We start from the raw sequence: 26,967 nt of genomic DNA on the forward strand, positions 1-26,967 counted from the left end.
CTATACTGAGCTTGCAGTCTAGACAGTGTGTTACACCTTCCATAACCTCTATCCATCATTCATCTCCATTCTTGTTTAATATTATGTGTCGTTCTGTACTTGGAATATAGCACAGATGTATGTTTCTGCAATAATAAGGTTGGGGAATTGATAAACTGGGATAAAAACAAGAACAAAGGAATATTACAATTAACATTTCATCTCAGTTCTGATTTTTGATACACAGATCATTGTCCTTAATAAACATGTATGCCTTTGAATTCTATTTGGTTTCCTGAATGTCTGAGTGTGGCTAAGGAGACCAGAATGTTGCTTACAGTTTACACACTGAGTCTGTCCTTCAATTCACGGTAGGCATTTAGGAATAAGGCTCTGTTTTCCATGAGTACCTCCAATATTTCCTTTAGGCTGATGTAATTTTAATGGCATTCTGGCCTTATGTAAAAAGCATTTCTCGGCTTCAAGGCTCTCCATAACCTCGCCCCCTCCTACCTCACCTCCCTTCTCTCCTTCTACAGCCCAGCCCACACCCTCCGCTCCTCTGTCACTAACCTCCTCACTGTACCTCGTTCTCTCCTGTCCCACCATCGGCCCCCGGCCCACATCCTTTCCCTGGCCTGGAATGCCCTCCCTCCACACATTCGCCAAGCTAGCTCTCTTCTTCCCTTCAAAGCCCTACTGAGAGCTCACCTCCTCCAGGAGGCCTTCCCAGACTGAGCCCCCTTTTCTCTCTCCTGCTCCCCATCCTCCCTGCCCTACCTCCTCCCTGCCCTACCTCCTTCCCCTCCCCACAGCACTTGTATATATATATTTGTACAGATTTATTACTCTATTTTACTTGTACATATTTACTATTCTGTTTATTTTGTTAATGATGTGCATATAGCTTTAATTCTATTTATTCTGATGATTTTGACACCTGTCTACATGTTTTGTTTTGTTGTCTGTCTCCCCCTTCTAGATTGTGAGCCCGTTGTTGGGTAGGGACCGTCTCTATATATTGCCGACTTGTACTTTCCAAGCGCTTAGTACAGTGCTCTGCACACAGTAAGCGCTCAATAAATACGATTGAATGAATGAATTGAATTAATGAAGGAAGCATTGACTTTTGGTCTGTTTGAAATGGTCATTCATTAATATTTCTAGTAGTAGTAATAGTCATAGTAGAATCTATTGAGCACTGAAGGACACTGTACTGGGTGGTTGGGAAGTGCAGGATAACAAGATGACACATTCCCTGCCCACAAGGAGCTTCTATTCTAATGGGGAGACAAAAAATATTATCTGGAGTGGTCAAGAGAAATAAATTGAGCAGACGTGTGTAACAGTTGTCTGCTACTTTCTGACTTGATTCCCTTTCAGAATATTTTGATATTTTGAACATACTCCCCCACTTCTTGAGAACTTTAAAATGTTTCATTTTTAATTTCATTTTGTAAAAGCTTGTGTTTTTCAGGGGAGAAAAGTCTTGCAGATAGTTAATTTTGATGTCACTCGAGCTCCACAGTGTCCTAGAAATGTCACAATACTCACCAAAAGAGAACATTTATTTATCTCTTATTAGTAGGATTTTTTAATTGCTTCTTTCTCTCCACATAGTATTGGGATCATGGAAGACTGGCAAATAAGAATGAGCTATATCCTATCACAAAGTATTTCTGCATCATCTCAGAATTATCAGTGCTGTTAATAAATTTTGAGATGTCAGACAAGTAGTGGGAGAAGCCAAGCATGCAATAATATATGAAAGAGACGTATGTCTTGTACTTCAAGGTGTTGCTTCTTTGGTTCTTTCACCCATGATGTAGTTGAATGGCCATCTTTATGGTGCTTTGTAGCACATGGAACCTTGCTCCATTTCACCAACTGGTAAAAATTGTTTCTCCTTACATGCAATGAAATTACAAAGGAATACTAACCCCAGGATTGGAGACATCCTTCAGAAGCTCGCTCCATTTCTGAAAATGTATGGAGAATATGTGAAGAACTTTGACAGAGCCATGGATATGGTGAACACTTGGACACAGAGATCATCCCCATTTAAAGATGTTGTTCAAAACATTCAGGTAAGATGAAAAGTCTGTCTCGGATTTCTTTTGCACTTTTTGTTTAGGAATGATAGAAACAGTAACAGTGATTTGTATTTTCATTTGTTCATTCAATTGTATTTATTGAGCACTTACTGTGTGCAGAGCACTGAACTAAGCGCTTGGGAAGTACAAATCGGCAACATATAGAGATGGTCCCTACCTGACAATGGGCTCACAGTCTAGAAGGGGAAGGCAGACAAAAAAACAAAACAAGCAGATAGGTGTCGATACCATCAGAATAAATTGAATTATAGCTATATGCACATCATTAATAAAATATAGTAAATATGTACAAATAAAATAAATAGAGTAATAAATATGTACAAATATATACAAGTGCTGTGAGGAGGGGAAGGGTGGGGGCCGGGGGGTGATGGGGAGGGGAAGAGGAGGAGGAGAGGAAAAAAGGGGTATTTTAATCTGATCCATTCCCCAAATCATCCTGTGTTATATTCGTTATCTCAATTGTAAAGATTGGAAAACAGAAATGGAGAGTGCTCAAAACCATACCAAAGAATGAGATGGAGCCAAAGGTAGAGTCCACAACACGTGAGCCCAATTGCCATGTTCCCTCCATTAGTACAGTGTTTCTCAAAATGTTTTCTACTGAGCGCTAATGGCTGTATCTATGACCATATCACCACTGCCACCAGACCCAGAACTTGCTTTTATTTCCTGCAGAGTATTCTAACCACTTTAATTCCTGGTATCTTTCCTGACTCCTGTACATCTTACTGGGGCTACTACTACTCAGTTCCATTCTTAAAAAGATGTCCTCAGGGAAATAACTGGGGTCCAGCACAATAGGAGTCTGAGAAGGAATTCCCTACTCAGAGGTGTTCTGTGAGGACTTTTCTCCTCCAAAATAGTTCTCAGATGGAAAAGTTTAAGTACCTTTGAGCTTGAACAGTCTTGCAAGTGGCTCTCAGGAAAATAGTAAAGAATGTTGGTTTCATTTTCTTTCTACTTCCTGTGGTTCTTCTTGGCAGAGGGCAAGATAGTGCTCTGTATACGTGTAAATTTGGTGGTCTTATTTACAAGACCATGTTTAAGCATCCTATTTAACCTGTCTTTACTTGGAGAGGATTTTAATGTCTTCTACTCCCAGCTTTCTCAGTTTGAAAAAGAATTCCTCTGATACTACAAAAATCAGTAGTTGGTAGAGTAATTTGAAGTCACACCTGATCAGATATGTGACAGCCTCCATAGGGAAGAAGTAATACATTTTGTCTTGGCACAATCATTGAGCTAGAATGGAGTTTTAAGAGTCAGTTCTTGACCTGTTATGAGTGGGGGTAATGGTGTTGAAGCTTTCTTCCTTTCATCAGTTTTTTGGACGATGTCCATTTTTCCCAGTATGCATTGTTCATTCTAGTAGATTTTATTATAGGAGTATGATCAACATCCCCTCTCAGGATCACACCTGGAGAATTTCCAGTACTCTACCAGTCTAGGCTATGGGAGGGAGAGTCAAGCAGAGGCATATCCATTCCATTCCTAGCTTGGGCAGTGGCTAGTCAAAACTCACCTGTGCTGGGCAGCAGTGGCATGGGATAGAGTCGAGGGCAGAGACTCAAGTTGCATGGAAGAAAACTCTATGGATACACTACCAGAACGATTGCAGGTGGAGGTGCGGTTTTTTGGGAGAGATGTATCCATGGAGTTGCTATGAGTTGGAGACGACTTGACAGCATAAGACAAGATAATCAACATAAGCTGTCTTGTCAAAGCAAATACTTGTATTAAATTTATAATAATGGTCTTTAATCATAGAAATCCCTATGGATGATCCTTTATTCCTTTAGACCGTACCTTCATTCCCACTATGTATCACTTCTGTACAACTGATTCCAGTTGATTACAAGGGGATTTGTATGCACAGAAGTGATAGCCATGTTAGTAAGTGGGGTCAAGGACCTCTTCATAGTCCTCAAAACGAGCAAATGCTGGTGACTTTCACTTTGATTTTTCAGCCAGTTTCACTTTCTGGTTCTCACTAATGTAGTTTGTTGTTTGACTTAATTCCTCAGGGATACTCTGTAGCCAGATAAACCTCATTTTATTACTCAAAAACTTTTCTATGAATAGTGATTTTCTTTTAAGAATTTTTTTTGCAAAGAAACCTGTATTTTAAAATTGAGTTGCCTAAATTACAGGTGTAACATGTAGTGATTCTTAAACAATAAAGACCCAACACAACTTAACAATTGGTTCAATTATCTTAAATAAGAAAAAGAAGATGACAAAGAAAAAAAAACCTTCAATTTACTGACGGATCTCGGGTCAACACTTCACATCAGTAAAGTCTGGATTGGTGAGGGAAAGAAGTGGGAAAGGAAGAGACTTTTACATGGAAAATGCCAGCTCTGTAATAGTCATAGCAGAAAACACCTGGGTTTTCCAGGTACCAAGTAGAAAATATACCCCTGCTTGACATCACAAGCTAAATGTTCAGGGACTTTCTCCACTCTCTTCTTCCTAGAATCCTTATCCTTCTTTCCAACAGAATCAGGTTTAGACCTTGTGAAGCGTTCAAGTTAAAAATAATTTGAGGTAGTTAATTCACGCTCAATAAATACGATTGATTGAATGAATGAATGAACTTTAAGCTACCCTCAGAACAATGTGAAGTATGTTCCATGTGCAACACAGTCCCAGGTTACTTCCAAAGTTAATCTATGCCTTTGACTTTAAACATGTTTAATGTTTTTTATCAGACATTTGTCTCATAATCATTTTCTTCCCACCCTTGAAATCTGGCAAGTCAGCATTATGTCGGCCGCTGTAATATTTATGACAAGTTTTGCAAGTCCTATACCTGAGCGCTAAAGGTACAAAATTATGGGACAGAATACTGCTGCAAGAGGTTTAAATGGAAGTTCAGTGATCCCCTAATGAATTGTTCTTCTGAGACTTGTTTAGATGATGGTAGGGGATGACCATAGGTGAATGGAAAGTGTCATAATTTGAGATACTTTTGGAGGGAAGTCAGCCTTACAGCAGGTGCAACCTTGGGAAGCAGTGTGGCCTAGTGAAAAGAGCACGGGCCTGGGAGTCAGAGGACCTGGGTTCTAATCCCCGCTCTGCCACTTGCCTGGTGCGTGACTTTGGACTAGTCATTTAACTTCCCTGTGCCTCAGTTTTGCCAACTGTAAAATGGAGATTCAAGGCCTGTTCCCTCTCCTACTTAGACTATGAACCCTAAATACAATTAATAGTAATAATTATATTAATAATAATAAACACCAGAAAACCATTGTAAATATCTGTTGCTGAACTTGTGGGCCCTAGAAAATTAGTATGAGTTGGATGTTTGTTGGGTGAGGGTGGGTGTCAGGACATTCCACACCTCAGCTATTCAAATATTATATGTAGCTCTGTCTTGGTAGCTGCATGCCCACTCTGGATAATTGTTCTTTTTTGGGGGTGATTGTGTATCCATAGAAGCAGGAGGTGTGTGGGAACCTAACGTTACAACACCACATGCTGGAGCCAGTACAGAGGATCCCTCGCTATGAGATGCTGCTCAAGGATTATCTAAAGAAGCTTCCTGAGGAGTCTCCAGATAGAAAAGATGCTGAAAGTAAGTCAAATTCCGTGGGCTGGGCTGTAGGGGCAAATAGTCCTCTAGATTGTCAGCTCCTTGAGGGCAGGGATGGTGTCTACCAACTGTGTTGTATTTGTTGTACTCTCTCAAGTGTTCAATCCAGTGCTTTGCACACAGTAAACTCTCAAATGCCATTGATTGCAATAGGAACTTTTTGTTGGATTAAATTTGAGGCCGCTTTATTGTATAGCCATAAACCAGTACCAATATCAGCCTTCTTGTATTGAAAGCTATCTTGAGAAGCATGGAATCAGCAACTCCATCCAGAATCCAGTAGAAAGTTCAGTGTAGGCCCCAGCAGTCATGACTGGACCAAACACCTAACGTAGGCAGGATCAAAATCAGTATTTAATTTATCTCAACAATGGGAAAAATCACAATAGGGAATACTAAAAAGAAGAGGTTTGCGAGATAGCATTTGCAGGTTTTGAGGATTTAGACCATCAGCCAAGCTGGGGAGGTCTGATTACCAGGTGCCATGGTTATGAGAGCCTCATTTGGGGAAAACCTTAGAAATGGGGGTTTAGACTAAAATCACTCACAGTTTAAGCTCATAACCATCGGATCCATCTCTTTCTGAATTCTGATTCTTCATCCTTCCCTCCCTCCCTCCATCCCCTCTCTTGGAGCCTTAGGACAAAAGAAAAGGGCGTATTTGCTGTCAGGAATAGATCCCATCTTATAAGGGGGCAGAGGCAGGGAAGCTCCACATCATGTGACACCCAGAGAACCAAAGCTCAGCAGGGCAATCCAATACAATTGGTTCAGAGCAACTCATGATCTCTGCACTGAACTTGTAATGTGAACTGGGCGCAAGCCAAAAAAAAATGTTACTGATGTTCAGAATGAAACTTGCCATCTGTTTGGAGGATATGGGAAAATGGTTGCCAACTAGCCGTGGACAGTTTTTCCTCTGCTTTTTCGTATGATTTCTTTTGTCTGATTTCATAAATTTAGTAAGTCAAATGGGCTATAACCTGAGCCTTGACCTCTTGAAAATACCAAACTGCGTTTCAGTATTACACAGTGTTCTCTGCCAGCAAACAATTATAGAATAAATTTTCAGGAGAATATCACATGGCCCTGGTGGGTCATGTGGTCTGGGTCTTCAAGACTGAGACCAATTTTAGATGCGTTTTGCTGTAAAATTATTTTGTCTATTTAATTTCAGAATCACTGGAGCTCATCTCCACAGCAGCAAATCATTCAAATGCGGCTATTCGTAAGATGGTGAGTATAAGATCTATTTGAACTATACAGCCTTTTCTGTCCCAGAGGTCAGGCTCCAAATGGAAAGATACAGGCCTCAATTCAACCTTCAATAGGAGGGTCCTGCTCCAATATGAAAGGCAGCACTTTCATACTGGAGGAACTGTCCCCATGGGTGAGGTTGTGAATGTAAGCTCCGTTCATTTAAATCATCTTTTTTGCCCCCCAGAGTAAATCAGTAAACACTCAGTTTTCCTAAATGCATGGTACCAAGGCCAATGCCTATTTGCAGATATTCTTGATCATTGGATTTTTCTGGGTTTTTTAAATCCAAAGGTATATTCATAAATATATAAATTCATTTATAAATAGAAGGATGGTATCCTGGCCAGGTCTTTAATGTTTAGTTACCTGCCCACTTGTATTATGTGGTGATAAAAGCCTTAGGTGATATCCATTTTCTACTCTCAGTGTGTTTTGCCACTGAAGTGCAGTACTCCCTGTCTTTTGTTCTTATTTGTACCAAAATGTTGCGTATCAAGTGCAGTAATGTTTCCATGGTATTTTGGGGAGTGCAAAATGGGATGTGGGGTGGGGCCTCCAGAGGAGGAATCAAAAAGGCAAGAAAGGAAAAAAGATCGACCAAGAGCCAGAGAAGGGAGAAAAACTTAGACTGCGGTAGACCCAGGCAACACACACGTACAGACATATGCATACACCCAGGCTCCCCAAGCTGTCACTGCTTCCTCTCTCACCGTGGCCACATGTGTGGCAGCTGTGGCATCCATGTCGCAGTCTGTTTCCTGTGTCATCACTCTGATGCATTCCTGGCCGTGCTGGAAGTGGCCAGTACAGTTGCAGCAATGGCAGAGGAGGATGTGGGCGAGCGGCCTCTCCTCCATCGGTGTACTGAGCCTGATCCACCATTTCCACTTCCCCGGCTGAAAGCGGGACCCTAAGCAGTCCCTCTAGTGACTTCTCAGGTGGCTGGATGGGATCCTCGGGTTATTAGGTAGGATCACTGATTACTTTAACCTATAGTTCAGGTCTACCATGAAAAGAGAGGGTTTGGATAAAGGGTCTGGCTTGTTTCTGAATTGAAGTAGTTGGAGAAAGTATGGAGGAGGAGGAGAATTTGGGTTATTTCCCGGAATTGTTGTTCTGGGTGATTCCAAGCCAAAGTGATCATGTTGCATTGTAACCATTAATCCCTGGTGACAACTGTCCACTCCTCCAGATGGTTATCCCTGCAATATACTGAAAAATAGACAAGAAATTTTTAGTTTGTTACACACAGACACTATCCATAATACAATATATTAGATTGACAGTGAGCTACAGTGGGAAAAAAAGGACATTATGTGCTTATTTTATTTATGGTATTTGTTAAGCGATTGCTATGTGTCAAGCACCATTCTAAGATGCTGGGGTAGATGCAAGTTAATCAGAGATTAAATTTATGCTGAGATTAAAACTCATCATGAGAAAGGATGTGACTTCCCTCGGGGAATGGAAAATGTCGATTAATTAAAAGTTCTAGTTAACCAGGTATCTGCCCCAGGACCTCTGTGGTACCCAACTCACCTTCACCTGAGCCGAGAGGAAATAATGCACAGTCTAGGCCTGGCCTAGAAAAATCAGATTTTCCCCTTCTTGGTGGCCTCCCCAGCATGCCTTCATTCCCTGGGTTGGAGCCTGGGAGAGAAACAGGTATTCGGCACTCAAACATCATTCCCAGGACAAGTTAAGCAATGTGTTATTTCAGAATCAGAATTGTCCGGAACCCCTCCCCACTCCTCTGTTGGGAAGAGGCTGCCTACCGAAGCTGTGGGCTAATTTGATTAGCAAACAATTTTCCTTTTATCACAACACAGTGTTGCTGGCCTGTCTTGCCTTGCCCTAGATAGCCTTTCTAGGAGCATTCAGGGAGACCCCATGGGAGATGCCCAAGAGCTACATATAACTTGCCCCGTTCTTACCACCACAGGGAGAAATCAAACTACTGTGATCATTGTTAATTCCTTCTGTTTGGTGATGGTGCTTTTCACAGGGGATTAATTGGCCATCCAGCATTTAGTACAGTGCCTGCACCTAGTAAGCACTTAACAAATACCATAATTATTATGATGGCAAATAACAAAAATGAGGATTTCTAGAGCTTTCCATTTGGTTAAAGAAAAGCTCCTATGAAAACTCTTCTCCTTTGCCTTTAAGGCTTTTCATCAGCTGGTTCTCTTCCTTATCTGCTCTCTTCTCCCACTACAGTCCAGCTTCTGCTCTTTTTTCCTCCCAAGCAAACCTCTCATTGTCCCTTGCTCTTAACTGTGGCCTACCACCCATTGCTCATGCTTTTCTTCCTAACCCTCTCCCCTGAGCTTTGCCAAACCATGTTCCTCCTCCCTTTCAAAGCCTTCCTAAAGATCACTTCCTCTAGAAAACATTCCCCAATTATTTCTCCCAGTTTCTTGGTTTTGTCATCCCATCAGCCACCTCAGCACTCATGCATTTAGCTATTTACTCATTTGGTATTAATATACTTATTCACCTATGTTTAGTAATTTCTATCTAGTCCCATGTTCTTTTTTTTTTAAAAAAAAAATTGATATCTGTTGACAGTATTGCTTAGAGGAAAGAGCTCGGGCTTGGGAGTCAGCATTTACCTGCTGGATGAACTTGGGCAAGTCACTTAACTCCTCTGGACCTCAGTTTCTTCATCTGTAAAATGGGGATTACATGCCTGTTTTCCCACCTACTTAGACTGTGAGTCCCATATGGGACAGGGCCTGTGTCTGACCTGATTAACTTGTATCTGCCCCAACCCTTAGTACAGTGCTTGCCACATAGTAAAGGCTTACAAAATACCACAGTTACTATTAAGTAGTATTTCTACTGTCTCCCTTATTAAACAGAAAGCCATTCCACGGTAGGCATCCCATCTTTTATTTCTATTGTGTATACCCCAAGCACATAGTTTAGTGCTCTGCACACAGTAAATGCTGTAATATTCATTCAATCATATATGAATGCTTACTGTGTGCAGAGCACTGTACTAAGCACATGGGAGAATATGATACAATAATAGACACATTTCTTGCCCACAAGTCTTGGAATCTAGTTCCCAGGATGTAGAAAATTTACTGTCCAATTTCCAGGGTCCTCTCCTCGCTACATTCTTCAAAAGTTGCCAACTATCATCATTATCATTTATTCGTTTAAGTGCCTACTTTGTGCCAAGCATCTGCTGGAGACAGAATCAAGGATGATACTTAGGCTGTGAGCCCCATGTGGGACTGGAACTGTGTCCAACCGGATTGTCCTGTATCTACTCCAGCACTTAGTACTATGCTTGGTGCATAGCAAGCCCTTAACAAATACCACAGTGTTGATTATTATACTTCAGATGGGGCCCTAGCTCACAGGGGACTCTCAATCCCCTGATGAGAAGCAGCGTGGCTCAGTGGAAAGAGCATGGGCTTTGGAGTCAGAGGTCATGGGTTCAAATCCCAGCTCTGCCAACTGTCAGCTGTGTGACTTTGGGCAAGTCACTTAACTTCTCTGTGCCTCAGTTACCTCATCTGTAAAATGGGGATTAAAACTGTGAGCCCCCCATGGGATAACCTGATCACCTTGTAACCTCCCCAGCGCTTAGAACAGTGCTTTGAACATAGTAAGCGCTAAATAAATGCCATAATTATTATTAATCTAAAAAGGGGAGAACTGATGACCAATTTACATGAAAACATGGTAAATACAGCAGTAACGTTGAAAGCAAAGCAGTCAGTACGTTACTGCTTAAAGGATGAGTTTTCAGGCTCCTCATTGCTTTCAGTGAGGTTGGGGTGTGAATGAGACCTATTTTACTCTTGAGTTGTCAGGCTGTGGTAAAAATAAATAAGTTCGTTTGTGCAAATCGTCTTTGACTTCGCACTTTCTGTTCCTGTGACCTAAGAGTGTCCTAGAGGGCATTGTTAAGGCAATGGGGTATGGTTTTAGGGTACAGCCTTATGGTTATAAAGGATGGCTGTGAAATACAGCAGAGTTAAGGTACAACGTGAAAAATATTGAACTTTTGCACTGATCATTCAGTAGTATCCACAGATTGCCTACTGTGTGCAGGGCACTGTGCTTGGAAGCTTTTAAAACTCTTCTCTGCCATATTTATTCCAGCCACACTTCTTTGAAGGATATATTTATGGTGCCTTGTCCTGAAACTGCCCCTTGCTGACACAAGTGTTAGGTTTTCTAGAGTCAGCATTTCCTGCCAAGGACTGACGAGCGGTTTCTGTGGAATTGTGTCTTTTTCATGTTTGTTAATCTTTCCTGTTTTTGACCCTAAATCTAAATTTTGACATGCCTCTCATGCTTTGCCTACTTTTCTTTCCTATCTGCATTCAATACTCTAGCTCTTTACCATTTTCTCATTTTTCTCATTTATTCATTCATTGATTCAGTGGTATTGATATGATTCCTTCCTCTTTCTGCCATACCCTCTCCAGCTCAGCTGGTGATACCACCCTACAGCGCTCATTCAGACCCTCTCTGTACTGTAGCAGCTTCCCTTGAGACTCTTGGAAAACGATTGCCTCTCACGGGGTTATGCAAGAGAAACACGCTCTTTGGAGATGCTTTAGAGAAGGAAGCAATGTAAGACTGAGGTGAAAAGTGCTACATCTGACAAAGAGCACTTCCCTTAAGGGATTAAGTGATAAGATATCCTATACCCATCTGCTGTGGAGCATATTCAGCTTCCAATTTCTGTTCCCACTACCTGGGGAAAGAATGAAATGTCTTGGGAAGAAGGATAAAGGCATAGGGAGTATTTAGCCTAGAGAAGGAAAATGAGAGGCCCCTTTCCAGTGCTTCTCAAGAATATGAATGGTCATTATGGGTCTGGTCAGGGAACTCTCTCCACTCCACCCCTGGGTCCCATCCTCCTTCCTCTCCCCCTCCTCCCCGTCTCCATCCCCCCGCCTTACCTCCTTCCCTTCCCCACAGCACCTGTATACATGTATATATGTTTGTACGTATTTATTACTCTATTTATTTTACTTGTACATATCTATTCTATTTATTTTATTTTGTTAATATGTTTTGTTTTGTTCTCTGTCTTCCCCTTCTAGACTGTGAGCCCACTGTTGGGTAGGGACCGTCTCTATATGTTGCCAACTTGTACTTCCCAAGCGCTTAGTACAGTGCTCTGCACACAGTAAGCGCTCAATAAATACGATTGATTGATAAAATCATCAGTAGGAGAGGGAGAGCACAAAGAGGCTGGAGGCTAACCAGCTACTCTCCTTCTCCCTTTAGATAGAGTAAAACTAAACAGGCTTAAACTACAGCTTGAAAACGTTAGGCTAGATGCAAGAATGAATGGGTGATAAAGAGGATTGTTAATGCACATAAGATGTTAAAGGAAGTGGTGATGGGTTTTTCCCTAGAGGTACTTAAGAATAGCATAAGTATCTACATGCTGGGTAGTAGTGTGGCCTAGGCATCAGGACAGCTAGGTTCCTGTCCCAGCTTGGCCACTGGCCTCCTATGTGACCGTTGGTAAGTCATTTGGCCTCTCTTTGCCTCAGATTCCTCATCTGTAAAATAGGGATAATTTTACCTGCCTCTTCCTTAATTTCACAAGTATAGTGTGAGAGTAAAATGAGATCGTTTAGGTAAACCCCTTTTGAAAAATAAAAATATTACACAAATTCCAAATCTTTTTATTATTATTATTATTGTTATCATTTAATTATTATTCCCACCTGCTAGTCCTGCTTGGAGGCAGGGGTATAAAAGCCTATTGATCATTCTGGAAATGGGAGTCCTGAAATGTAATATGACAACATTTTCACTCTCTAGAGTAAATTGCATTTCCTGATGAACACACATCTCTCTGCTGAAATAGGTCTGGGTTTGGGCAAGTTCCTTTCCTGCTCTCTTCCTGCTTCGGAAAAAGGACTGAGTAGGTCCAAATAGATAGGCATCACACTGATGAAGAACACTAGGTGTCGCTTCCACTCCGAGTGAGAATCCTCAGTCGCAGCCAAATGTCTAGGTTGCAGTTGGCAAGAACAGGTAAGTTACTATTTTTTTTTGGACTTGTCCCCCGTCTTCTCCCACCATTCCCCATCCCCTTTCCCTTCCCTGTCCACCCTGCCTTTTTAGACTTTGTTATTTAGAGTTAAAAAGACTCCCCCGCGGGAAGGCCCCCTGGTTCCCAAAACCCAAACTCCCCCTTAACCCAGGTCCTATCTCCCCACCCAACCATTCTTCAGTGCGCCAGCCTCTTTGCTTTCCTCCACACCATCCCTGCCCGCTTCCCTGGGGGTGTGGAGGGAGGGGGGAGGGTAATGGGACCCAGGTGTCCTGGCTTGGGGTGGGGGTGGAGAAAAGGCTAAGCTCTGTTGGTGCAGAAGGACCCAGGAGTCCTGGCTTTGGAAGGGAATGGGGGACCCAGGTGTCCCAGCTCTGGGAGGGAAATGGTGAACCCAGACATCCCAGGTCTGGAAAGGAATGTTGGACCCAGGCGTCCCAATTCTGGCAGGGAATGGGGGACCGAGGCATCCCAGTTGTGGGAGGCAAACGGGGGACCCAGGTGTCCCAGCTGTGGGAGGCAAATGGGGGACCCAGGCGTCCCAGCTGTGGGAGGCAAATGGGGGACCCAGGCATCCCAGCCGTGGGAGGCAAATGGGGGACCCAGGTGTCCCGGCTGTGGGAGGCAAATGAGGGACCCAGGCGTCCCGGCTGTGAGAGGCAAATGGGGGACCCAAGTATCCAGGCTCTGGAAGAGAATGGGCGATCCAGGCATCCCGACTCTGGGAAGGAAATGGCGAACCCAGACATTCCAGCTCTGGAAGGGAATGGTGGACCCATGTGTCCCAGCTTTGGAAAAGAATGGGGGACTCAGGCATCCTAGCTCTGAAAGGGAATGGTGGACCCAGGTGTCCCAGCTCTGGAAGGGAATGGGGAATCAGGCGTCTGAACTGTGGAAGGGAAATAGGGACCCAGACATCCTTGCTTTGAAAAGGGGAACCCAGGCATCCCAGCTCTGGGAGGGGAATGGGGAACCCAGGTGTCCCAGGTCTGGGAGGGGAATGGAGGACCCAGGCATCCTGGCTCTGGGAGGGGAATGGGGAATCCAGGCATCCCAACTCTGGGAGAGGAATGGGGAACCTGGGTTCCCAGATGGGATGGTAAAGGGGGACCCAGGCATCCCGGCTCTGAGAGGGGAATTGGGGACTCAGGCGTCCCAGCTTTGGGAGGGGAATGCAGGAACCCGGGCATTCTGGCTCTGGGAGGGGAATGGGGGATGCAGATGTCTCAGCTCTGGGAGGGGAATGGGGGACCCAGGTGTCCCAGCTCTAGGAGGGGAATGGGGGACCCAGGCGTCCCAGCTCTGGGAGGGGAATGGGGGACCCAGGTGTCCCAGCTCTAGGAGGGGAATGGGGGACCCAGGTGTCCCAGCTCTGGGAGGGGAATGGGGGATGCAGGTGTCTCGGCTCTGGAAGGGGAATGGGGGACCCAGGTGTCCCAGTTTTGGGCGGGGAATGGGGGACCCAGGCATCCTGGCACTGGGAGGAGAAAGGGGGATGCAGGTGTCTTGGCTCTGGGAGGGGAATAGGGGACCCAGGTGTCCCAGTTTTGGGCGGGGAATGGGGGGCCCAGGTGTCCCGGCTCTGGGAGGGGAATGGGGGACCTGGGCATATTAGCATTGGGAGGGGACTAAGAGACCCAGCGGTCTCAGCTCTTGGGGATGTGGGATGGGAGAGGATCCATCTCTATCCCCCTCCTTCCCACCCCCCTTTGAAGACAGGTGTGGTGGGGATGAGATAGGGGTGGATGGGGAACCTGGCACAGCACGGATGGGAATAGGACCTGGGTTGGGAGGATTCTTCAGTCCTCCCAACCCATCCCACCTGGGTTTGGGGGATCGGGGAGCCTTCCTGCGGAGAGCCTTTTAACTTTAAAAAACAGCCAACAAAGGCAGGTCAAACAGGTTAGGGTGGGGACTTGGTGGGGTGAGAGAAGATAGGGCAGGGTGAGTTTAAAAAAAACACACAAAAATCCCCCAAAGTAACCAGACTGCTGTTGCCAACTGTGACCTAGTCGGTTGGCTGCTACAGGAGGTTACTGATCAAAGTAGAAGTGACACCTTGTGTTCACCTGTGTGCCATGTCTCCGTGCGAACAACATCAAGCCTGCCCAATGGAATGATGAGCTAAGACTTGGGTGGGTCACAGCATTTTGTCATCTCTACAGAATCAAAAAGAAGGAAGTTACTTGTCTATTATTTCAAAAAGAAAATGCTCAGACTCTGGTTTTTTCCGTTGGACACTGAGAGATGAAGCAAATGATTCTGCAGTTAGTTTTGGCAGGAAGGAATAAAGTGGATATTTGGATCATTTTTAATGCAAAAAAATCTTTATGAGTACCTGAAAATCCTTCCCAATTACACTCTTATTCATTCTGGAGGCAGGATAATTTAGAGTCCATTTTTCTCTTGAAATTGTTTTCCTTTCCCTCCAAAGGTAGTACCTAGAGTCCTCTGTAATTTGTGCCCAGAAAACAGCTCACTATTTTGAGTTAAAGATAATTATGGACTAAGTGGTAAATACCGAAGCAGCCGTTCAATCAGCCTCCTCATTGCTCCAGGAAGTAGTTGTTGTTTCCGTTTGCAAAATTGGCAGCCAGCCATGCATTTGGGTTTGTCCTTTTTAGCAAGACGCCAAGAGGCCACTTTTCCTTCCCCTCTTATCGAGAGGCAACCAACTGATGTGGAAGTATTTTTAAATTTCTCTGCCTCCACTTACTTTTGTATAGGTAATGCTTTGCAGGCTCTTAGGAGAATCAGCTTTCATTAGAAACTGGTTTCAATAGTAAATCCTTAACTCCTTCATTATGCCCAGTTGTACTTTTGGTGTAGAACAAGTTTCTCTAGGATATTGAGAAAGCTCTGCAAAGGAATATTAATAATGGTGTTTATTAAATGCTTACTACGTGCCATGCACTGTACTAAGCACTAGGGCAGATACAAGATAATTAGGTTGAACACAGTCCCTGTCCCACATGTGGCTCATAGTCTAAGGACCAGATGAAGTCTATTTTGTGACATTTTCTGCTGCTCTGGGCCAAGTGAAGAAGTGTCACCCACGGGAAACTGAGGAGAGGAAATGTTTATAACCTTGGTTAAACATGCCACATGAAGAAGCTGACAGTAATGGTAGAAGAAAATTTGACATTCCTGTTGACCGTGGCTGAATCCAGGTTAGGTTCACTGAAATGAGAGGCTTTGAATATGACTGACAGCTTTTCCTGCATAAGCGTAGCCCACTGGCAAGCGGAAGCTGCTAAATTGTGTTACAAAATGTATTTGAGTTCAAGGATTTAAATTTTGCTCCTTAATGATTTGTCTTTAGCGGTTTTTGATATAGAGCTCTGCTTTTATTGCTTATTTCTTTAGAGTTCTTGACACTTGAAAAACATGCTGTTTGAGGGGATTTTGAGCAGAGAAGACTTGTTCTTTGTAGTGGTGATGTATGCCAAGGGCCCTTTGTCACCCACAGTATTTTTTTCCAAGCAGATGGAATAGTTTAAAGAGCATCCACTTAGTGAATTGGGCTTGAAGATAGGCATGATTGTTTTCCTTGAATATTTCACTGGATAGATTCTTAAGAAGCTGTCCTACTTGGGAAGGATGATTTTCATAGCAGGTGGAGTCTGTGGAATGTGCATTTGGATTTTTGGAAAAGGTAGTGGTAGTAATGGGATTTATTGAGCACCTACTGAGTGTGATGCATTCTATTAAAAACCCTTGGGAAAGTGGGACCAAAGTACAAAACACATTCCCTGCCCACCAGGAGCAAAGAAGGTAAAGGTACTATGGACTAGATCCAGATATGATAACTTTTTCAGAGTGTTTTTGGGGTTTTTTTTAGATATCCATTCTTGAATAGTTGAACGCTCAGAGCCTTTAGGTTGCTAACTCAACCCTACTCTAGCCTTTGGGCAGCAAACTAAAACCTTCCCTCTTTGAACAGGTGTATGAAGTCCATTGGGGTTTCAAGGGGTCAGCACTTCCATGAGGATTGAAATCATCATTGAGGGGATGCTTTTCCCTCACAGCTTTTGGGGCAGTTAGGGCAGCTGTAGTTGTAGTTGTGTGGAGCCAACACCTTGGCTCCAATTTTTTTCCCCTCAACCACAGCCTACAGCTGCCAAGCTCAGCCCAGTCACCTGCAAGGTTCCTCTTATCTTCACTGGGCTCTGGGAGGCAGGCCAGAAGCTAGTCTTGTCCCTAGGCCCAGACATTAGTGAAGCTGAGCTTTACACCCATCTGAGACCCAGTCTGTCCAGATGGGCTGGGGAATCCTCTGAAGACGAGGCAGGGGTCAGGGTTCTGGAGCTGCTGTGGTAGCTCCGTAACCCCTGTGGCACTGGTTGGCACAGCCTCTGTGCTGCTTCCAAGCCTGGAGCCACTGTCCTCTGCCTCCACCACCCGAGCAGCAGCGGCCCCAACCCAGCTAGCCTGTCATGGGCTGGCACCATTGCCGCTGCTGCTTGGTTAGTGGTAACAGGTGTGACAGTGGCAATGGCGGAAGATGACTGAAGCATCAGGGCCGATGAGTAAGTACCCTCTTCCTTTCTTCTCCCTCTCTCCTTCTCATTTTCCCCTCACTCCCTCTCCTCCCCTCATTTTTCCCTTTCCCTCTCCCCTCCTCACTTTTCCCACTCTCCCTTTCACCTCCTCATTTTTCCCTCTCTCCTTCCATTTTGTTCTTCTCCCTGTTTTTGCTCTTACCCCTTCTGCCCCCTCGCTGCTATTTTCTGTGTCTCTTCAGAGTCCCACCCTAGAGCTTAAAGTGGAAAGTTGGCACCTCTGCCTCTGTATGTATTGCTAGTGGCTAAACCTTGCCTGTATTCCAGGAAAAGATGCACAAGCTCTTGGAAGTGTACGAACGGCTGGGAGGTGAAGAAGATATTGTTAATCCCGCCAATGAGCTCATTAAAGAAGGACACATTCAGAAACTCTCTGCGAAGAATGGCACAGCTCAAGATAGGTACTTGTTTCTGGTGAGCTGAAGATCTTCATTCTCTCCCAACCAACTTTCTGTGACTTCACACTAAATGCCATCGATTTGCTTTTCTCTCTCCTTTTGGGAAAAATGGCCATTCCCAATATAGCCTCTCTAGTTACCCTTACAGCCCAGTTCACAGATCAGTGTAGCACCATTCTTGAGGCAATTGGTGATTTGCTCCCTGAAACCTGTTCTTGGACTACATCCATCTTGGGACCAGTTTTGAGATTGCTTTTGTCTTTGTGTTTCATGGGCATATTAAGAAAGAAACTTGGTTTTCAAACTTCTTCTCTTGGAGGTGTACCTAGCTAGTCCCTGTTAGTGTCTTTACTGAATTGGATCTCATTTTGGATCTCAATGGGAAGCAGCATGGCTCAGTGGAAAGAGCACGGGCTTGGGAGTCAGAGGTCATGGGTTCAAATCCTGGCTCTGCCACTTGTCAGCTGTGTGACCTTGGGCATATTACTCCCCTCCTCAAAAATCTCCAGTGGCTACCAATCAATCTGCGCATCAGGCAGAAACTCCTCACCCTGGGCTTCAAGGCTCTCCATCACCTCGCCCCCTCCTACCTCACCTCCCTTCTCTCCTTCTACTGCCCAGCCCGCAACCTCCGCTCCTCCACCGCTAATCTCCTCACTGTACCTCGTTCTCGCCTGTCCCGCCGTCGACCCCTGGCCCACGTCATCCCCCGGGCCTGGAATGCCCTCCCTCTGCCCCTCCGCCAAGCTAGCTCTCTTCCTCCCTTCAAGGCCCTGCTGAGAGCTCACCTCCTCCAGGAGGCCTTCCCAGACTGAGCCCCTTCCTTCCTCTCCCCCTGGTCCCCCTCTCCATCCCCCCATCTTACCTCCTTCCCTTCCCCATAGCACCTGTATATATGTATATATGGTTGTACATATTTATTACTCTATTTATTTATTTATTTATTTATTTATTTTACTTGTACGTTTCTATCCTATTTTATTTTGTTGGTATGTTTGGTTCTGTTCTCTGTCTCCCCCTTTTAGACTGTGAGCCCACTGTTGGGTAGGGACTGTCTCTATGTGTTGCCAATTTGTACTTCCCAAGTGCTTAGTACAGTGCTCTGCACATAGTAAGCGCTCAATAAATACGATTGATTGATTGATTAACTTCTCTGAGCCTGTTACCTCATCTGTAAAATGGGGATTAAGACTGTGAGCCCCACATGGGCCAACCTGATCACCTTGTATCCTCCCCAGCGCTTAGAACAGTGCTTTGCATATAGTAAGCACTTAACAAATACCACTATATTTGCTTACCGTTCTACTGCTAAAATCTTGTCAGTTTTTTTAATTACAATTGTCTCACATTTTTATCTTCCTAAATCCCTACACTCCAAGCTTCACATAGAATGCAGCAGAATAATTTTTTCCTAGGAAAAAGAAATCAGTGTCACTCCCCACTCTGGCAACTTTTATTTCTTCTTGGCTCTGATAGACTGATTTGCCCTTTTTTCCTTGTGATTCTTTCTAGATCAATCTATAGTATTTATTGAGAACTTGCTGTATGCAGAACACTGTACTAAGGGCTTGGGAAAGTTCAATCCACAGAGTTTGTAAGCACATGTCCTGCCCGCTAGGAACTTACAGTTGGGAGTGGGAAACAGATGATAAAATAAATTACAGATATGTACATTAGTGCTGTGGAGCTGAGGATGGGGTGAATCTCAAGTGCTTATAGGATACAGATCCAAGTGCATAGGTGACATAGAAAGGAGAGAGACTGTAAGCCTGGTGTGGGCAGGGATTGTCTCTCTTTATTGCTGAATTGTACTTTCCAAGCGATTAGTACAGTGCTGTGCACACAGTAAGCACTCAATAAATATGGTTGAATGAATGAACGAGAGAGAAGGGGAAATGAGGACTTGGTAATGGTCTCCTGAAGAAGTTGTGATTTTAAGAAGGCTTTGAAGTGAGGAAAGTGATGTCCTGTTGTAAATGAAGGAGGAAGGAGTTCCAGGCCAGAGGGAGTTAGGGCTTTGTTTCTCATGTAGTTAACTCTTTCATTGGGTGCATAAACTAAGGACACAATAAACATTATTGATGGATTGACTTCTACTAATTAAATATTTCCCCTCAATCTTTTTCACTAGTTCAAGTTTGGCTCTCTTAAAGTCCTCCTGGGAGATACTTTAAGATGGGTGCATTTTGAATCATATCATCATCTGTGGTTCTTAATGAGCATATCCGTTTCTCTTTCAGTTCAATAATATGGTGTTATACTGTGTGCCCAAACTGAGACTCATGGGTCAGAAGTTCAGTGTTCGCGAAAGGATCGAAATAGCAGGCATGCAGGTTCGTGTCTCTTTTGACTGTCTTTGTCCCCGGTCTTTGGTTTCTAGATGGAAGTAAGTGCTCTGCAGCTGATGCTGAATTTGGTTGGATGAGGAGAAATATGTGAAGTGGTCAGGATTTCTCTCAGAGCATTTTTTTTTTTCTGTGGTGTCCTGAAGGATTTGGATATGGAAACTTGTGTAGCCCTGAGGATCCATCCAGGGATGACATCATGGAGCCATAACAAGAAATGTTACTATAGATATTCTACAGGACTGGGTAAAATCTACTCAGTGGTCCAGATACAGCCTGCCAAGTGATTTAGTCAGCTAATGTGTCGGATTTTGGGTGACTCTGAGCCAGCCTCTTCCGCCCACAGTGGTTCCTTCCTCGCTTCATTCCCACCACGAATGCTAGCAGGAATCTCATGGTCTACTGCAATCCCAAGATTACTGGTTTAATGGGGGTTACTAACTGTTTTTCCCACCAACATGGAGGCAGGAAGGAGCTGCTGTAGATGGAAATGGCTGCTCTTGTGTGTTTTATTCCCCTCCACTCACCACTGCTTTTCAGTACTGGGCAACCTGTAGCCACTTACAAATCCCAACAAATGGCCTGTGGGCCAAAATAGTTGCTCACTGTTGCCCTAGATTGGATCCTCTTATTGGCCTTGTTGTTTGGTCCTGATCATGTTATTTTTCTACCCTGTTGCAGTCTCTACATTTTGGAAGCAGACCTACAGTTACATATCCTTTGGATGAATATTATTCAGAGAGAGTGTGTGTGTGTGTGTGTGTGTGTGTGTGTGTGTGTGTGTGTGTGTGTGTGTGTGTTCATATTTAAAGAAGAAAATTGAAGGTATTACTTCATGAAGTACACCCTTGACACTGAAAGACTGAGGTCTGAGTGGGATCAAATTTTCTGGGGGTTAGACATAGAAAATGTGATGAAGAGGTATTGTGGCATCTATATAATTCTTTAAAGATCTACAATAGTCTCAACTGTTTGGGATCATGTCTAATTACAGGGGGATGAACTGGTTGACCTCTTAAGTTCTTTTTCAGTTCGAGGTTGTTGTGACATACATAAGAAAGCACAACTTTTATATCTAAATTGATCTGTCACTCGTGAAACCACATTTCCCTTTTAAGCCTTGTAAAAAGACACTAAAAATATGTAATAATAAAGTTGAATAAGTTATTTTTATACCTGTTGGAAAAAGTTAACCACTACTGAATGTTTCATGGTATAATGTTTTTTGACATATGGCTTACCTTCCATCTTTGTTGGACATTTAAAAAAGACAAAATATTTCAGGTTTGGCCTTTGAGAGCTGTGGTTAGGATACATGTATTATAACTGTTTGAATCTCTTTCAGGTGCAGGAAAGTGTGAAGCAGAATGCAGCACATACATTTATAATAACAGGAAAAAAGAGATCTTTGGAATTGCAAACTAGGTATAACCTGGATCTATTGCTTTAAAATTTTCAATATGTACTGTAGATCCATTTTGAATCTAAGAAAAAAAATTCACAATTTATCTCTTGTGTGAGTACTAGAGCTCAATATCAAAGGTGATGAATTGTGTGGGAGATGGAATTTACTGGGATAAAATTAAAGCAATTTAAAGGAAGTATTTACATCTTTTATTAAGTAACTGTAAAGTTTGCTTAGTATATCAAAATCCAGCAAAAATGTTAAAGACTTTAGTAATTATTTTCTATAGTTGATACTGTGAATGCTATTTACAAGGGAGCAAATATTAAAATTGCCTTATTTTTTAAAAAGCATAAACTCATTACAGTGATAACAGTTAATATTAAAAGAGAAATCCTAAATTGTGTTTCTGTTTTTATAGAACTGAAGAGGAAAAAAAAGAATGGATTCAGGTTAGTAAAGTTTTAATGGCCTTCAACAAAGTTCACATGTTCCTTCAACTAATATGACTCATTTTGATTACCAATAACTGCCAGAATCATGGAACCTAAAAATCACTTGCTTGAGCAATCCCATATCCCAAAATGTCCCTTTCTCTGAGTAACACATTCATTGTGCTGGAGAGTGGAAAGTGCTCCTGGTAGATATTTTAACTTCCTCATACTTTGGAAGTTTGGGTTAGGTCACATTTGGGTTGTCAAATATCAGCTATCCACTAGGTTGCTGGGGCTGCAAAAATCCCTGCAAAGCAGCACTGCAAAATGCAGCCAATGAGAGGTGAGAGGTCAGGTGAGCTTTAGCGGGAAGAAACATGAATTTTGTCATTTGGTTTTGGGTTTTTAGGCTTTGTTTTTGGAAGTTGTCTGGGAAGTTGACTAATTGTCTAAAAGGGTCATTTCGAAAAAGACACTGACTACTCGTCTTGCATCGCTATTGAGGCCCTTCTGTATAGTAAGAGAGATTACATTAATCATAAGAAAGAGCTTGGTGATAATCAAGACAATTCAGTACTAGAATAGGCTAGCAAGGGAGACTTGGGACTGTCCATCCCAGGAGAGCTAGAGAAATCGGATTTACAGCTGACGGATAGTGTTTCAGGGTGGGCCATCCTATATATGTATATTTGTTTGTAAATATTTATTACTCTATTTTACTTGTACATATCTATTCTATTTATTTTATTTTGTTACTATGTTTGGTTTTGTTCTCTCTCTCCCCCTTCTAGACTGTGAGCCCACTGTTGGGTAGGGACCATCTCTATATGTTGCCAACTTCTACTTCCCAAGCGCTTAGTACAGTGCTCTGCACACGGTAAGCGCTCAATAAATGTGATTGATTGATTGATTGATTGATCCTAGGAATGGGGTGATTGGATGGCATTGAGGTCCTTTCCAGCTATATGAAATTCAGACTTTGGGGAAAAAAGGCACAAAGAAATATGTGAGAGAAAAAGAAAACTAACAGTATACCGTTGTGGGCAGGGATCGTCTCTCTTTGTTACTGAATTGTACTTTCCAAGTGCATAGTACAGTGCTCTGCATACAATAAGCTCTCAGTAAATACAATTGAATGAATGATGGTTGTTATTAAGTTGTTACTATGTACTATTTGCCCAAAGTCACACAACAGGCAAGTGGCAGACCCAGGGTTAGGACCCAAGTCTCCCAGTCCTGTGCTCTTTCTACTAGGCTAGATTCTTTACTTACTATGTGCCACACACTGTGCTAAGGGCTGGGGTAAATACAAGATAATCATATCGGATACAGACCTGTCTCACACGTGGCTCACAGTCTGAAACTAGGAGAGCAGGTATCCTATCCCCATTTTAAAGATGAATAAACTGAGTCAAGGAAAGGTTAGGTAACTTGCCTAAGGACATGCAGATGGCCAGTGACAGAGCTGGGAACAGAAGCCAGGTCTCTTGATTCCCAGTTCAACACTCTGTCCCTGAGGTCACACCACTTCTCATTTTAAATTTTAGCTATAATAATAATAATAATGGTATTTGTTAAGCGCTTACTATGTGCCATGCATATAAGACATTACAGTGTGTTCAAACCATAAGATATGGTCTAAAAATCCACAAAATAATGTTAACACTTGTTCAGACCTAAGATTGTGGATTAGTTGACTTACTACTGCAAAAATATAACAGTGAATGAGAAATAGGCATATATGACTGTTTTTTCCCCAAATATTTGTGGAGTTCAAAACAAATCATAATCCAACTAGGGAGTAGCTTAAATTTATGGGATACTCAAGATAATACTTAAAACTTATTTACATTCTGATTGCAATTTTAAGATAAGAATAGAATTTCCTCTACTGATTTGTAAACTCAAATTGCTTTAATCAACCTAACCTTTTCTAAAACGCAGTCCATAATAAATTCAGCCCCAAACACTACCGATTGCCAGAGAATCACAGAAAGTTGTTGTTGTTTTCTGTGAAGCTGTTGGTGCCATTTGGGTGCTTTACAAATAAAACTATATGCAATTCCCAATTCTACATAATAGTGGAATTTAGAGCGTGGCTAAATTTAATCAAATCAATAGTATTTATTTTAAGCTTACTCTGCAGAGCACTGTACTTAGCACTTGTGAAAGTACAACAAAGTGGGTTTTTTATGGTGTTTGTTAAGTGCTTTTTATGTACCAGGCATTGTACTAAGCACTGGGGTAGATACAAGCTAATCATCCCTGCAGATAATAGTACTTATTATTATGATGATGGTAGTAAATGCTTCATTCATTCAGTCGTATTTATTGAGCACTTACTGTGTGCAGAGCACTGTACTAAGCGTTTGGGAAGTACAAGTTGGCAACATATAGAGACGGTCCCTACCCAACAGTGGGCTCACAGTCTAGAAGGGGAGACAGACAACAAAACAAAACATATTAACAAAATAAAATAAATAGAATGAATATGTACAAATAAAAGAAATAAATAAATAGAGTAATAAATACGTACAAACATATATACATATATACAGGTGTTGTGGGGAGGGGAAGGAGGTAAGGCGAGGGGGAGGGGGAGAAGGGGAAGAGGAAGGAGGGGGCTCAGTCTGGGAAGGCCTTGCAATGCTTGCAGTGTACTTGCCAAGCTTCTGGTACAGGATGCTCAATAAATGCTAATACTATTACTACTACTAAGTGCCAAGCATGGCACTATGTTCTAGGGTCGAAATGAGAAGATTGGCCCCTCTAATTGGTGGGTAGAGGAGTCTTATGTTTTTTCTATTAGACCATAATCCCAAATCTGTATTTTAGCCAAGAGTTTCAATCTTCTTCCCAATTAAGCTTTTGTTAGGCAAGCAAAGTAACAGAATTTGACACATTTGAATTTCATGACCTCTACTTCCCTCTTTTCCATGCCGCCTTCTCTTCCTTTTCCTCTTTGCCTCCCCCCCCCCCCCACCCCCTTTATGTCACCTGGCAGATTTCCTAATGACCAGCTTAATGTCTAAATGATGAGCAGCAGAAGAATAGGTGAAATTCTGGGGCTTTGAGTAACTGGATAATCAGCGCCAGAATAATTGAGTGGTGAAAACCAGTCCCCTCATCACAGTTTGCTTACGGCATATTTTGCTTCCCTGATTTCAGAGGAAGTTGCTCAACAAAGGATAGAAAACATTATTACAGGAGCAAATTGGCCTTACTGTTTGTGCTTAACTTGAAAACAAGTATTATTTCCCCCCATTGTTTTTAGTATCTGCATCTAAGTATATTCATAAATATGCCATTTTAGGGAACGGATGCTCTCTGACTTGTCTTGATTTTTTTTTCCTTTAGGTCATTTTAGCAACAATTGAACTGCACAAGCAAAACAGTGAGACATTCAGAGCTTTTAACACTGCTCTGTCTCAGGAAGAGGACCATTTACTGGACTCACCTGTTAGTATATGTTGCTTTCTTAAGACACATGTTTCTCATGATCCCCTGATACATTTAGTGTGTGTTGAGTCTACAGTTTGCTGTCCAGAATAAGCATAATTGAAACTGTGTTTCTATTAATGAGGTGTTTTGGTTTTTTTTGGTATCCTTTAGCATGGTCCTTTTTATTTGACTCCCTTGCTCCATTAATACTGAATACATATTCCCTTTAGTGTCACCTATGCACTTGAATCTAAACCCTTTAAACACTTGATAGTCACCCCTCCCTTACCACCACAGCATTTATGTACATATCCATAATTTCTTTATATTAATGTCTCTCTCCTGCTCAAGACTGTAAACTCCTTGTGGGCAGGGATTGCTTCTACCAACTCGATTGTACTGTACTATCTCAAGTGCTTAGTACAGTGCCATTGATTGAGTGATACCTAATCAGTGGTAATTCACCAGCCTTTGCTCTTTCCAAGATTGGTAGCTGCTCCAGAGAAATAAATGCAGCTCTGAAATGTGGTGAGTGCTCTTTGCGCTAAGAAAAAGGTTTGACTGTTACTTGACTAACTGGAATCTTCTCTCTGACTTTGCCTCGAAAAGATATTGAAGAATAAGGTTCAGCCCCAGGTTTTAATTCTATTACATTGGAATGGTTGAGGTACTGATGATAATCGTTATCCAAAGATCTAACCTATGAAGGCCAAGAATAGGTTGTTTTCGCTTGAGAATTTCCAGAATTTGGTGCCTTTAATGACCAAATTACTAGTTCTTAGCCATTCTTCATTGATAAATAAATTAGGCACGACTTTGTTTTCTACTTCCTAATTATGCCTACTTTCCTTAATTCCAATTTTTTTGTGGTTGTACTAATGAGATGTTTACATTTATACTCTAACAATTCTTAAAAAGCAAACAATGAGATTATGTGGTTCATCTCTTAAACTGCAGTGAGAATGCAATTTCCTCAGCAGTTTCCATCCTAACCCATTCTATATTTTGACAGTAATTTATCAGCATGAATAATTTTAAGATTTTATGTCAGGCTAAATGAATAAAATTCAGCATCAGTAAAAGAGAACTGGATTTCCTATGCAAAAGAAATAGTTGAGAATACAGTTATAGGACCAAACAAAAACAGGTACATGATGGATGGGGTTTGCTAATCTATGACTCTAATAGATTACTCTCAAGTGATCTATTACTTGAGAAGCAGCATGGCCTAGTGGAAAGAGCATGGGCCTGAGAGTCTGAGGGACCTGGGTTCTAATCCAAGTGCTGCCACTTGGCTGCTTGTTCCCTTCTGTTCTCGATCTACACTCGCTCCCTTGGTGACCTCATTCGCTCCCATGGCTTCAACTATCATCTCTACACTGATGACA

General features: G+C 42.6%; 1 protein-coding gene across 1 annotated transcript in view; it reads left to right on the plus strand.

The window, feature by feature from the left end:
* The window catches only part of FGD3 (FYVE, RhoGEF and PH domain containing 3), an 81,225-nt gene that overhangs the window by 20,963 nt on the left and 33,295 nt on the right, over positions 1 to 26,967 (plus strand). The window contains exons 5-12 of the mRNA XM_038772822.1: positions 1,910 to 2,066; positions 5,535 to 5,673; positions 6,869 to 6,927; positions 17,824 to 17,970; positions 20,195 to 20,287; positions 21,645 to 21,724; positions 22,126 to 22,156; positions 25,496 to 25,597. Coding sequence (XP_038628750.1) covers positions 1,910 to 2,066; positions 5,535 to 5,673; positions 6,869 to 6,927; positions 17,824 to 17,970; positions 20,195 to 20,287; positions 21,645 to 21,724; positions 22,126 to 22,156; positions 25,496 to 25,597 — 808 coding nt within the window. The remainder of the gene's footprint in view (positions 1 to 1,909; positions 2,067 to 5,534; positions 5,674 to 6,868; positions 6,928 to 17,823; positions 17,971 to 20,194; positions 20,288 to 21,644; positions 21,725 to 22,125; positions 22,157 to 25,495; positions 25,598 to 26,967) is intronic.

The sequence above is a fragment of the Tachyglossus aculeatus genome, chromosome X1 (assembly GCF_015852505.1).
Source record: "Tachyglossus aculeatus isolate mTacAcu1 chromosome X1, mTacAcu1.pri, whole genome shotgun sequence".
NCBI classification, from domain to species: domain Eukaryota; kingdom Metazoa; phylum Chordata; class Mammalia; order Monotremata; family Tachyglossidae; genus Tachyglossus; species Tachyglossus aculeatus.